Source organism: Neolamprologus brichardi, chromosome 12 (genome assembly GCF_056152115.1).
Source record: "Neolamprologus brichardi isolate AB-2024 chromosome 12, ASM5615211v1, whole genome shotgun sequence".
NCBI lineage: Eukaryota > Metazoa > Chordata > Actinopteri > Cichliformes > Cichlidae > Neolamprologus > Neolamprologus brichardi.
In genome coordinates this window covers 28369320-28383816 of record NC_142115.1, presented here as the reverse complement: position 1 = coordinate 28383816, position 14497 = coordinate 28369320, and the positions used below count along the sequence as shown (strand labels likewise).

Sequence of the window (14497 nt, the reverse complement as noted above, 5' to 3'; positions counted from 1 at the left end):
TCGTTTCTGTCAGAGAGAGCTCAGTAATAAAAGCCATTCCACACTGACAGATGTGCCTCACTCTTTGTGAGTTACACAATGTCAGAACTCAAGGTGAAATCTTTTTGTTATTGTTATTAAAAAACAAACAAACCCCACACTCAGTTTAGTCCAGTGTGTCAATCTGCTGCTGTGAATGAGGACAGGAGAAGACCGACTGAGAATGCCTTGACCTGTAAGATAGGCGTTTATTCTTTTCTTCTTTTTTTTTTGTAACCATGTTCTGTACATGCTCGCCAAGAAGTTAGCAACTGAAAAAAAAGAAAGTAAAAAAACCAAACAAACAAACCAGAGAGTAGGATTGAGTTAGTTCATTTCCATCCAAAAACATTTTTTATTGTCCTCCAAACTGAAAGGTTTACCCTGTGATTTGGCTTCTTTGATAAGCCAAAAAACATACATTGCATTTCCTCAGGTAGCAGTGGAGGCATACAAAGATCGTTTTGAGTGAGAGAAATTAATGGAAAGAGCAATACAGGATTCTCTCCTTCAAGTCACATGATGAGTAATCTTTGCATTCATGAGTAATGGAGAGAAGATTAATCTCAGATCACTGGAAGCTTGAGAAAGTAGCATCTGATCTTCATTAAGAGAGAAAGGAGGGAGAAGATGAAAAACAAAAACAAACAAAAAAATCCAACCACATGAAGAACAGGGTTGCGTTTCTTCCATGTTAGAAAAGGCCTGAAAACGGTCACACTGCTGAGATTGTTTCATCTCTGGTTGCCTCCAAGTTGTGTATCGCTTTTATGTAGAGCATCTGTAGTGTACACAAATGGACACTGGATATGCAATTCAAAACCAAAGTGCCCACAGTTGATAGAAAGCAAGGTCACATGACCCAAAACAGGTGATGTCACACAAAGGGGAGGGAGGAGGGTGAGATTGGACTTGAAGGTAACCAAACGCCGTCATCAGTCTGTGTGTTCGTGTGTGTGTGTGTGTGTGTCTAGTGTGTGCGGTGAAGTGCCGGCGATGCGGCACTCAGCACCATTAATGTACAGTTACTCAGGTGTACGAACAAAAAGAGAAAGACCTCCCCGTCTAGTGACTGTGCAGTTAAAAATGGGCACATGGTGATTTAAGCTCATGCTTAAGTTGTGGTAAACCATCCAAGCACTTCTTTAATTTATAACTATAAATACACAGCAGCGTTTTTACCAGAGAGGCTTCTGTCTGCTCCTCTCCCTTGGTGAGTGGAGTGTGTGACAAGTTTGTCTCTTAAAACGGCTAACTACGCTTTGCTCATCTGCTAAAGGAAACACGGGTTATGTGGATTTGATTATCAACTTTCATATAGATTTTTCTATAATATATTTATATAGTTATTTTTCCTTTCTCTCACGCAGCCACCACTCTTGCTTTCACATTCTCTCGTCTCACTACTTTTATTCCATGGACACAACATAAAACATGGGGTGGAGTGGGGAGCAACAGAGCTGAAATGACATGATCACTGACAGATGATCACTGAGAGAGAAAAAAAAAGCCAAGAAGAACTGCAGTCTTTTTGTCATCCATTGGCAGTTGGACTGACGCTGCAGTCAGCCAGTTACAATGGTGGTTTTGAGGGGAGGGGAGGGCCATGTCATCAAAGAGGCGGCGGAGGAGGCTCTTTCTTCGTTGGTGCCGTTTTAGTTGTCGTCTTCGTCGTCTTGGTAGCTGGGGTCGTCTCCTTCAGGTTGAGGTTCTCCAGTGCCACGTCTAAGGTCATGACCTCAACACAACCCATGGCCTCGAAGTCAGCGAAATTCCGCAACGAACCGTGACAGTCATCCTCGTCCTCGGAGGAGGAGGCTGAGGCGTCCTCGTCTGGTAACAGTGTGGACAGCAGCAGCTCCGTCACGAACAGGCTCCTGTCGGCCCACTGGGCCTCGCACGCCTGGCGCTCTGCCTCAGACAGCCGTGGTTCGTTCAGCCTGCACAGAGAGAGACAGAAGGAGTGATGAGAATAAGAAATTTATTTGTAACATAAAAATCCTGTTACTACTTATTCCGCACTGAAAAAATCCAAGACCTTTATTAAAACGTCTACTACTGGACACAAGATTTAGAGGTTTTTAAATTTCCACAAAGGGGCCAAACGTAATGCTTGCAGATAACTGCCTTAAACTAAGATTTAAAAGGAGTTTCTGATCACATGTTAAGCTGTGAAGCAATGTTTTTAAGAGTGGATCACACATACATACTCAAACGAGCATGCACGTGGTTGTTGCTAATTTTTCCACTCAATTTCCACATTCTCTGCATAGAAAGAATTTCTAAACACAGGTAATATGTAAAACACATTTAAAAAAGAAAAACAAGAGAAACTTGAAAATAAAAACATTTAAAACTGGCACACCTGCTGAGTAGAAACTGGGAGCTATGTGCAGTATGCTGTGTGTTGGGCTCGGGTGGGCCTGGGTTAGGGCTTGGGTTGGTATTATGGTTGGCGCTTGGGTTGGGGTTTGCAGCGGCTGAATTGGTATTTAGAATTGCATTGGCTCGGCCGCCACCTCTGGTGGCATTTCGGGCAGTCTCCAGCTGTTGACGTGCTGCCTGGGCCTGCTGGCGTTCCAGCTGGAGTTGCATCTGAAGCTGCTGGAGCTGGGAGGCAGACGGGCCCGAGCTGAGCTGACCTCCTGCTGAACGCCGTACCCCCGACAACTGAGACAGAAGCTCTGGAGGAACAGAAAACAACAGTGGTCAGTGTAAAGCATTAAAGCTGATCGTACTGACTACACTTAAAAGATGGCAATATTTTATTATTTTCAAAATAATATATCAAGTCGGTCAAGCGTTTTATCCCTCAAAATATGCACTGATTAGTTATACTGTCACCAGCACACCAAATCAAAAGACAAATGTGATTTTCAGGGCTAAAACTCGATGAGCTGGATCAAGGGCTCAGCAGGTATAGTGGGTCATTAGAGAGGCGGCTGGTGCCCGTGTGAGAGGCAGACTGAACAGGGTCCCTCATTATGGCACAGCTGGAGCTGACATGGCGAATGCCAAGCACTGAACCACATTCAAATTGGGAACAGGATAATCAAGGAATTGCTACAGCAACAACTCTGCCCACACATTTCTTTACCATCTACACAACATTTAAGTACATGCAGACACAAGTAGCAATGGTTTGTAATACCCAAGCTACAGCAGTTAGTTTGCCCCTTTTTTGTGAGGAGGAAAATATATTAAAGAAAGCCTAATAAACATGCCACACCCGATTTAGTATTGAGCACACTTTTTCTTTCCCTGTCAGACCTATATGATAATGCATATAACAATAAAGATCAATTAATCCTTTAGTGTCTTACTGTAATAATTTGTTGTCTGACTTGCACTTGGCTCTGCAGCTTCTTGCTCTACAATTATGTGCCCCACAGGAAGCCTGTAATAACAGGTGCCTTGGGACTGGGGACTAAGGGAAAACTACACACTGGGGAGCAGCATTTGAACCTTGGTGAGGTGACATTACTGGTTGGTGGGTTCAGACTATTTAAAAACTGCATCAAATGTACTAAAGTTAAGCTCAATAAAGCCTGGATTTCCAAGGCTTTTCGTAAAGTTAAAACCCATCGTTCACAGAGCTACCAGGATATTTCCCCTGTTTTTTTGTTTTTTTTAAATAACACTTTCTGGTGCGGCATTTACATTTCAAGTCAGCGCAACATACGTCACTCATTGTTTACTGTCGTGCTGGGAGATTACCCATCATGGAAGAGGAACTAAAAATTACCCTGTAATGGCTTGGGTACTTTATTGAACTGTTCTTGCATACACTCATACTGAACAAATCATCAGGCACTTCCTGAATCCAGTAAAAAAAAATAAAATATATATATATATAAAAAATAAATAAATAATTTATTTTATTTATATTTTTTTTTTACTGGATTCAGGAAGTGCCTGATGATTTCTTCAGTATGAATGTATGTGTGACTAACCTGCTATGGGGTCCATGGCCTCTCTGCTGTAGTTGGAGCTCTGTGATGAACTCTGACTGGTGGAAAGCCCCCCTGTGGTGCTGCTGGTGAAATGCATGTTAGACCTGCGGGCTCGCGGGCCCCCTAACCCGCGCCCGGGGTGAAACATCCTCCTCACATGCCGCACGCCACTGGACTCATCGTGATGCTTGCCGTCAAGGAACAAAACAAGAGCATAATATTGCTACAACTAAAAGTCAAAATTAAAAATAATCCATAAACCTCAAAATGTGCCTGATTGTGAATAACAGATATTTCTTTCTTATAAAATTGCTTTTTTAAAAATTAACAGTTGATAAGCGAGATGTAGCTCAAAACTATCGCTGCCACGCCTCTAAATGCTTCCCAGGACTTTTAATGAGCCATCTGCAATCAATACCTGCATAAAGCTCTCACGTCAACATGAACACAGAAGACAATGAACTTTGCTGACCCACAATCAAAAGCTACGGCTCTGTCTGTGAAGCTGTCAAAGGACTTGTTTGAGCTACGTTTCATTCAACTATATTTTTGCATTTGTGGTTTTCTTCACTGCACCCATTCAAAGTACGCTATAAATAGGCAGCCAGACTGCTGTTGACAGTCCGAGTCTATACACGAGTGTGCTTTTCAGCTGATTTTTGACAGGCTAAGTACACAATCCCATTTTAGCCATTTAGACAATTAGCTCAATTTAATGAATGTCCCTTTTTGGGAGGAGGTGAGAGCTTCTTTAACCTTTGCACAAGTGGTCATTTACTCATTTAAGTTACAATGTGTCTGCATTTTTATCCTCAAAGGAATGAAGGAGATAAGCATGCATTTCTGGAATCTAATTAGCTAAAACGCCTTGACAGAGCCTTGGGTTTATGCAAACTTTAATAGCAATCAAGTAACCGATCAGATAAGAGCACTCCTAAGACTACTTAATTTTGTTTGAGTAGAGAAATTTCCCAGATAATGCTTAAGTGAATGAAGTACTCGGGTCTTATTTCCTGCACTGATTTCTAATCCACTAACATGTTACTGCCTTCTGCAGTTATATCATCAACAAAAATCTAAATCAGGTGATAAAACAATGCAAATCAGTGTTTCCATTGCACATTTTTTCCTCTCATAAAACAAATCTACTCTAATGTTTCTGTCCATCAGCACTTTTTTCTTCATCTCTTTTCTGGCATCTTACATAGCCAAGAGTAGAAAAAACTGCAGCTTTTGGCTCCATGGATTTATATAAAATGAGACATAATAAAAGTAACCAGTAGAGGAAAACAGTACAGTACAGCATTTACAACATCAGTATCAATAAGGATCCAGATTGTATTGATACATCCTGAGCAAATATCAATGACAATGCCACTAGGTATCAAAATCAGTGGAAAACCCTATGACAACCTGAAACAGCCAAATAACAAAAAAGGGGGAAAAAAAAAGTGCCACTGATCTGTTTTAGCCACATTTCCTCATGCTATTAATTTACCACTTAATCATGTGTTCATCTTTTTGTTTTTCAGGCATGACAATTAGTCCATGTGCCTTCACTGTCGTGCATTGTCTATGCACCAGATCACCAGCAAACTGCTAAACATTTTATTAACATAAATAAAATGTTAATGTTAAAATGGCTTGTCATGCAGAGTAGGCTTTAATACTGTAAGCAAAATATCAACAAATGTGAGTTCCAGTGAACAGATGCCTCCTTGGTGCAATGATCTTTAAATAGACAAGGCTACTTCAATGACATGAAACGCAGCATTTCTTTCACAAAGCATTAAACTGTACATTAAAATGCAGCTAATGTCACTTCATATCTGCAGAGATGGTACTTAAAGTACTTCAAAAGGATATCAAGTCTCTGGGTGCTCTGTGTTCAAGTGTTAGATGAGCAGCAAAGTCATCTGTCACATGATTTGGGTCACCACCAGGAAGTGCTGCACATATGGGGCAGATCTAAATGACAGAAAAACAGAGTGTGCACATTAGTTTTCACAACACACACACACACTTCACCTCACACTCAACAATCACCATGAGGTATTAAATCCTCTTAAACAAACACTGTGCTTAAACACGAAGAAATGTAATATCAGTAAAGCGAAACCTGCATGTGAAAGGAAAATATCCAACAGAAATTAATTTAAAAGGCACAGACTGCCATCAAAACATCAGAATGCTGCACAGCACTGGCTGTAACAATGACATTAATAAAAACATCAATATTTTAATACCTTGTAAACTCTGACTATTTAAGAAGGTTTCAATGCCAATTTTCTGCAGTAGTGACAGGCCGATACCTGCTGTGCTTTCTCACGCTGTCGTCTGACAGGAGCTGACACCTGAGACTTTATAATGAGAGATATCTATGGGAGAGTTTCATGACAGAAAGAATGGCAGCTCTGTCCCCAAAGAGCCAATCATGGTGTTGCACTAAGCAGTTTTCCCCAGCAGAGATATTTACCCACTATGATCCCAGCCTAGAGCTGTCATGCTATCATACTAGGATTGTTATCAGTGTGTGTGTGTGTGTGTGTGTGTATCAGATGCCTGATAAGTGTTTACAGTCGTTATAAAAAGAGGGTTTAAATCAGAATTTGGCTGGTGATTCTAAAGATAGACCAGTAACAAACGAAGGTTTCTCTGTATTAATTTAGACACCAGTGCCCGGTCACGACTCCTAATCGTTCACAGTGCCATCTTCCTCACTTGTTAAGTTATATTTATCTTTAAAATTTATCTATAAAAATCCGTTTATTCAATGTTGTGATTTTTTTCCCCCAGGGAAATGTTTTTCACAAGGTAATCACATTAGAAATTTCCACAATGTGATAAATTTTTGTTTGTACATTTAAAAAGGAAGAAAATTCAAATTATCCAAGCTAAGCTGCAGTGTTGATTTAACCAGAGCAGGTAGGTAATTCCTCATATATTCAAAGAACAAGGATTGTGTCACTTGCAAACATAAGGAGACATTAACAGTGTTTTTACACAATGGCTGTCTGCACCTGTGGGGAAGACATACTGTTAAATTTCATTCATTTTCGAATAAAAACTTATTGAGAACACCTTTAGCTACACATGTTCTTGGCCTTATATGGTATCTAAGGGGACTGTATGACTTTTAACAATTAATATACTAAGTTTCATCTGGTGTTCCTGGACAGATTGTGCCTCGCCGGTACTTTCTCAGTCTCCCTGTCTGCTCGTGCGCCTTTCTCACAAATTGCACACATAGAAAACTAGTTCTCCCCTTCTTAGAATGAGAAAACAAATATAAAGCCATAACTGAAAAATCATTTTAAGTCAACAGCTTGGAAAGCTCACGTGCAGTCTCAGCCGTATAAGCCAGTGGTGGTGGTGTTTTCATTGACTGTACAAAAAGAATAAGCTATAAATAGAGCTGCAAAGTCTGCCATGACTTGCAATTTGATTCTTATTTCAGACTCCGAAACTGACTCAAGGACTTTCAACAATAATACTGTGAACCAAGACAATAAATATGACATAAATGCATGCTGACAAACCCAACAAGATCCTGCAATGTGAGGCCCACTCAGACACTGATTCAGTTTGCTTAGTTAAGATAATATTGAAGGAAATGCAGCTGTTAATATCTGCACAAACATCAAGTTTAAATTTCATGGAGCACCAACTTACCACTTCTGTGGAGGTCTCTGTATGCTCTGCAGCCACATGCTCCTGCAGGGACATCTCTGTATAGCCCATTCTGCCACAGTAGGGGCATGTGAAGGCTTGGGGCTGCTCCACTGAGAAGGCTTCACCACCATAGTACAAGTCTGGGAGGGAATAAACACCCACATTCCATGTAGTGTCAGTTATGTGGCAACATTTAAATGCAAGAGTTTAAGTTAAAGCTACAAGTATGTTATAAAATGTAAACACAATTAAAGATACTCTGTGTTAACTACAGTATTTTTACCCTTTACATATACCAGGAAACATAAATAAACCCATGCACATGAAACCATCAGCAAGTAGGCCATCTACAGACATAGTCACAAACTACAACAGTCCATTTAAGAAGAACATTTCGCTCCTAATGAGAGATCTACTCAGCACTTGATTAGCTGTTTAAAAAAACAAAACAACAACAACAACAAAAACCCACCACCAACAACAGAGAAAACACATACAACAACATTAGCATTAACTTTGGGGTTATGTTTGAATTAAATATAAGTGCAAATTTCACTTTTCCTACTGTCATAGTTAACACTCGCAAATAACAAACCCCCTCCCCCCTCAAAATGGTGTTTAATACAGTTAATATTCATTAATATATAAACCTTGATTAATATTGGTTAATGTCAACTGTTTAACACAGCTAATCATAAACTTAAAGATCCGATATTTACTGAACTAAAAATTTTAAAGATGTGTTCCTTGCCACGAGTCTTCAGGGATAATCAATGAAAGCAATGAAAACATGCATTTATAGATGCATGCTCATCTATATTCATTCTACAGTCCATAATACCATCTTTTTTAAAATCAACACTTGTGTTGTCCAGCAACACCACTGCTACTTCAAATTCTTCCTTAATGTGAGCATAGGTTAAATTTTTAAAAAAAAAGGGTACTTCTGAGCCGCTTTAGGCAGTTTGGTTTGCAAGTAAACTCAAAAACTGTGACTGGAAGAAAAACCATCACTGGCCTGAATTGGGCAGCAACACGTCAAACAAATTGGCTCAAGGTGTTAATGTGAGTGTGGTTGCCTGTCTCTGTGTTAACCCTGTGGTAGACTGGCAACCTATCCAGGATTTGCCCCATGACAGCTGGACTAGGTTGAATGCAAATAAGTCATCGCTTTTTCTTGATTATGTTGGTTTTTAAATTATCTTTGGAAGCTTTTTCTTTTTAAATTTGGTCTTTACAAACATGTGTGGGGAAAAAAAAAAAACCCCACCATCTTGATTTGACTCTAGACCTGGTGTGAAAGTTTCAGCTCTGAAAAAAAGAAAAAGAAACTGAGCACAACGCTAAAACTATACCAGAAAATTTAAATGTTCACATACCCTGAATAGTTCTATAGAGGTGCTGAGAAAAGCTGCTGATACGGGTCATTTCACAGAGACCAATTTATAGCACACCTTTTCTTTCAAATCGCTTTTTTTTTTTTTTTTTTTTTTTTTAAAGAGAATGAAATCACCTATTACTAGCTACATGTATGACAACAACTCATGGCAGGTGTCTCATTTCCCCAAATAATCAAAAGAATTCTAATCATCAATTATTATTATTTTTAGACATAGCTCAGTTGGTGGAAAACCAGCAGGCTCACTGAAAATGCTTGCAAAAAGTCAATAAAATATCACTGCCAAAAAAAATGAAAACCTCTTATTAAGCTTGCACCTTCTGTTGTGTTTTCAGCAACAGTTGCTGTTTGTATTTGTTTTTTCACCAGGCTGAAAAAGAGCATCTTCAATGTGTGAAAAGCTGAACGGTAACATATTTCACAACACCAAGACAAGAAGTAATAACAGAAGCAGTCATCCAAAAGGAAGACAAATGGCCCATTTAATCAAAAAAAACCCATTATACTACATTTGGATTGTACCTCGCTTACCCGAATGCTTAATTAAAGAATTAAGAATATTAAAATATTGGAGAAGTTTAATCCTTACTGCTGCCAATATAAAATATTCCAGTTATGCAGTGATAAATCAAACCCAGAAGGCCAACAACACACTCCCAAAAACTCCTCAGGCTGAGTCAAATCCATCACTGTTAAGCCATTTGGGAGCAGCCTTCCCTCCCATCTGAAAACAAAAGCCAGTGCCAGGAAAAGATAACATACGACATTGCACTTTTGCAATCTTATAAAATCTAGTGAAGGGAGGTTTAAAAAAAACAAAAACAAAAACAAAAACTGCCAGTATTACCGCTCTGCCCTAACTGGCAGTCGTGACCATTCCAAGACAATTCAGTTCGTTAGCATTTGTCACATTTTAAAGGAAAAAAAAAACCAAAAGATGGGGCGACAAAAGATGGAGAAATTTTGAGCTGCTTTCAAACTTGGTGCAGTGGTCCATACCTGGACTATCACTCAACACACCATATGAGCATACACATCATCCCTCTTTAACAGCTGATAAGTTCATGTTTGATTGCTTGACAGTTTACAGTCCCTCAGTTGACTCGACAGTGAAATACAACAGGCAATTACCCTCTATGAGAACTGGCTTACAGACACTGTGTCTGTAGTTTGAGGCTCAGTATTTCAACTAAAATGTTCATAAATTCAACTACACTCCATTCTCCTTCCTGGTTTTTAGCTGACTGTCTGTTGACATGGATGACATGCATATCATCTTTACTTACCAAAGTCAACACGGGTTAATATACACTGCATGGGATGCTCTGTCGTGTGTCTGGTTGTAGTTGCACCGCTCTCGTAGCACGATGCGCAAAGATCATAGTCGTAGCAAATTAAACATTTGTAACGTCGTCCTCTGAAGTTACCCTTTAAACATGCATCACAGCTCACACCTGAGTGAAGACAGGAGAACAGAAAAGAGAAAAGTTAGAAGATGTGACAGTTAATCAACTTTTTAATTAATTTTCAAAATCAAGTAATTGAAAACTTCATCTTTTAAGGATTGCCAGATTTATTACTGGATACAATTTATCAGTTTCTCTGTTGCCATTAGGTTCACTGGATTACAAGTGATATTTTTTCCTTGTATGTTCACTTCAGTTAAACTGCAGTGAATAATATTCAAAACATACCTACATTGGAAATTTACAGAAACATTACCACTACATATTGTCTGGTTGGAAGATTTTAAACTAATGGATATTCAATTGATTTTTCAGTCCTGAGCCAGAATATCGCAGATCGCTACAGAATTCCTGCCTGAACATTATAATTAAAACTAACACAATCGAGATAATTCAATTTTCATTAAGATAATTTATAATAAATATTAAGTGCACAGACAGCACTGTTTAGTCTGAACTGGGGCTTTGAGAGAAGTCGACTCTTGTGGTAACATACTGGATTGCATTACTTTCTTGTGCATTTGTTTTGTTGTAGTTGGCTAAGCGTTTTGTTCAATATTTGCTTGTGTTGTGGTGGGCATAGGTGACTTGGAGTAGATTTTTTGCTATGTTCCTTACAAGTGTTTATTTATTGCACAATTTATAAATAAAGTGTTACTGTGTTACACTTAGTCCAAGTCCCATCAATGTTTAAGTAAAAACTACATTCACAACAGTGAGCTCCTCCATTTACTAATTACCACTGTCTTCATTTCAGTACCTACATCATGTAATGCGCCATGTGAGATGGACTGTGGTCAAGTCCGGGCACTTTTTGATTGACTACGACAGTCGTACAGACACCGTGTACGTATGGCATGACACTGGTTTGTGTAATCCCCCTAATATCTCCATTCATAACTATGAAGCTGTAAAAAGGTATATAAACGAGTGTGATAACGGTAACCCCTTCATGATATAACTCAGGCACAAACACCTTGACTGACAGCAAAGTTAAAAACAACAACAACACAGGCATGGCATGTAAAGGCCGCCCGGCCTAACCTTCGCAACCGGCTAACAATTTAACAACTTAACTCTTAGCTCACAGGCAAGTCATCAATGGTAGACTTTACCCAAGTCAACTTTTTGCCTGTTTGTGATCAGAAACGTCTTCTAACAACACTGCAAGACATCTACTCAACACTAATAACTAACAAGGTTGGCCACAAGGACGACGTGAATGTTACTTTGCTAAATGTTAGCTTGCGAAACTTGATTCAGCAGGCCAGCAATGACCAGGAAGGAGGCTGAAACTAGCTAACGTTAACGACATACAAGTTTCAAACCCATAACGCCATCTGGGTCGCGCTCCACGCTTCTGTTTCCTATTCTCGACACTCCCCTCGCTCCCCGGTTCGTTAAGGTTAACCTACATTACCCATCTCCCAGGCTAGCTAGCACACTTAGCTAAAGATAACGAGCTCCTTCCGCTTATATGTCAGCGTTGTTTTGGTCAGCTAAAACAGAGTAGTGCATATGTTCTGAAGAGAGAAGACCAACTCCAAGAGTCCGTTATGATAAGACACCAATTCTCCCGGCAGCCATAATGTGCCCCCACGAAATTTCACTGCAACCTCGCTGCTAACACTAGCCTACGTTAGCTAGGATGAGCTGCAAACTAAGGAATTCTCGGCTAGCTAACATTAGCTAGCGGTGAGCTGTCATGGTTTTTAATCGCAAATCCCGTCTCTGCTTCCACCTCCGTGCTAAAGCACCTTCTTACCTTCATGACGGGACATCCTAGCACAGCCCCTTGCTCGGGCTCCCTCGCCTTGCAATGCAAAATAATATGAGTGAAGAGAAGAGAAGCCGGGGCTGGCTGGCTCTCCCTGGCCTCTTCCCTCATGAAGGATCCGGTCTGGCTCGCTTCCCCCTCCCTCTCCTTCTCCCTCCGCCTCCTGCTGTGTCACTGTCCGGTGCATTGTCACTCCGTGCACACGGTGGCGCTGTTGTTCCATTGTATTTTTTTTTTTTTTTTTTACGGCAAACGCTGCTTTGGGTCGCTTGTGGATGAACTATAGTGACCTTAGTTCCCACGTTTTTAATTTACCGTGAATTTCAGCATTGAAAATTCTCAGAAGTGTTTTTTTAAATCATTAAACAGGAGGTGCAACTGGAGTTGGAACAGTTGAAGATAATGGGATTTTCATTGTGTGACCAGGAAGGACGGGATTACAGTGAGGGAGAGGTTCATGAATGTAGTAAAGGAGAACATTGAGCGGGTTGGTGTGACAGATGACTGGGTGTTAGGGATAGTTTGAGATGGATGCAGATGAAGTGTGGTGACCTCTAATTATTGCCCATCCCAGTTCTACCCACTTTATTTAATTTTTAGCATCATCAAATAGCCACAGCATTAGAATAACTGACAGATCAGGTGAATTTTCATCATTGCCTTACAATGAAATGTTATACTGGGTCAGGATATCAGGTGGAATAATCTGCTCCCACAAAACCAGATCCAAATCTCAAAGAATCCACTTCCAACGCCCCCAGATCATACATACAATATTAGTCGGGAGGCTTGATTTGATCATGTCAGCTACTGTCAGATGCTCCCTTATTCACAAATGGTCACCACAGCGGGTTGCTCAGCATGATGATTTGGCAGACGTTTATACACCAGGTGTTGTTCCTGATGCAACTCTAAAGGGATCTACTCCCCAGACCAAACCAAGGATGACCACGCATAACGTCAAAAGGTATTTAATCTTGGAAGTTTGTTATTTAGTCATTTATTTTTATTCAACACACCAAGAATGAGACATCTAAAAGCTTTGTGTGTGAGTTCTGCTGAGAAGCTGCTGCTGCCAGGATGTCATCTCAGTGGTCTGCCAACACTGCAAGCTTTGTTCTAACTTCATTGCTCAAAATTGAAGTTTTTGACAGTAATTTAAGGAAGGAGTGACGGCTGCACTAGATGAAGATGTTTAAATTATACTGGAGAACTGCTGATTATTTTTGTATTTCACAGTGCCTCATTGTTGCTTCTTGCCAGGCAGACCTTGTAGAGCGAAATCAAGACAGGTCAGCAAAGTGCAGAATCAAACTGGCTCACACATTTGGCAGCTTGCTGAGGTATGTGGATGGAAAGAATAACTTTAATTGTGCATGCAAAGCTATTTTAAATTTGACGCTAATGTCCAACATCAGCTTGATTCTGGGAAGTCCACAAGCTTTTCTTTTCTTTTCTTTTTTTTTAAATTTTTAATAAGAAGCAGAAAAAAACAAGTTTATCTGGTAAAACATATGTTGACCTCTAAACTACAGTCTTTCTAATTTTATTATTTCCACAGCATACAGAGAAAGGTTTAGTTTTAGACCTCAAACACCTTGGGGAACTCTATAATACCCCATGAAATTGTATCTCATATTTACTTATTTGCCAGAGGTGAAAGAACACAGGGCAATGCTCTACCACTGGAAAGTTTCCAAACATGCACAGACGTCACAGAGGTAATCATCTGACCCACGCCTTTTTTTCCACATAGATCGCACACAGCACAGTGTGACATCTATATTAACACAGTGTATAGGCCTGGAAAGTAAATAAATACTTTGCAGATCTGCATATCTATGTCTCCAGTCTTACCAAACAACTTAACAACATAATTCCAGCCAGACTCATCACATGCACCTGAAGTCCACCAATCATATTATATCTATTTACATCCAGCGTTGCTGGCTCCCCATTCCCGAACGCATCCAATACAAGATTCTGCTCCTAAACTCCAGACCATTTTGGCCTTGTCTTTTTAACTTTGTCATCAAAGCGCTCAACTTAAGCTAGCCCTCTGATATAATCATTTCTGATCCTGTCCATTCTTGTCACTTTCAGGTGAAATCTTAGCATCTTCAGCTTTGCCACCTCCAGGTCTACCTCCTCAATTTATGACTCACAAAGACAGTAAAAAAATTTTGTTATAAGGTAACCTTGAATGTTTTGA

The 14497-nt window shown here is 39.9% G+C and overlaps 1 protein-coding gene across 1 annotated transcript; it reads right to left on the bottom strand.

Annotated features, from left to right (window-relative positions):
- Positions 1–340: 340 nt before the first annotated feature.
- Positions 341–12508, bottom strand: LOC102793848 (E3 ubiquitin-protein ligase KCMF1-like). Its single transcript, XM_006789991.2, has 7 exons — positions 12274–12508; positions 10329–10496; positions 7644–7783; positions 5838–5939; positions 3972–4152; positions 2384–2702; positions 341–1958 (listed from the first exon to the last, which is right to left on the bottom strand). The coding sequence occupies exons 1-7, from the start codon at positions 12506–12508 to the stop codon at positions 1631–1633; spliced, it is 1473 nt and encodes a 490-aa protein (XP_006790054.2). The 3' UTR covers positions 341–1630.
- Positions 12509–14497: the final 1989 nt, after the last annotated feature.

Coding starts and splice junctions, on each gene's coding strand:
- LOC102793848 (XM_006789991.2), bottom strand. CDS start 12,508: ATGGAACAACAGCGCCACCGTGTGCACGGAGTGACAATGCACCGGACA. Junction 5,940..7,643: donor CAGAGACCTCCACAGAAGTG/GTAAGTTGGTGC, acceptor TCTGTCATTTAG/ATCTGCCCCATATGTGCAGC. Junction 2,703..3,971: donor GGCCATGGACCCCATAGCAG/GTTAGTCACACA, acceptor CTGTTCCTCCAG/AGCTTCTGTCTCAGTTGTCG.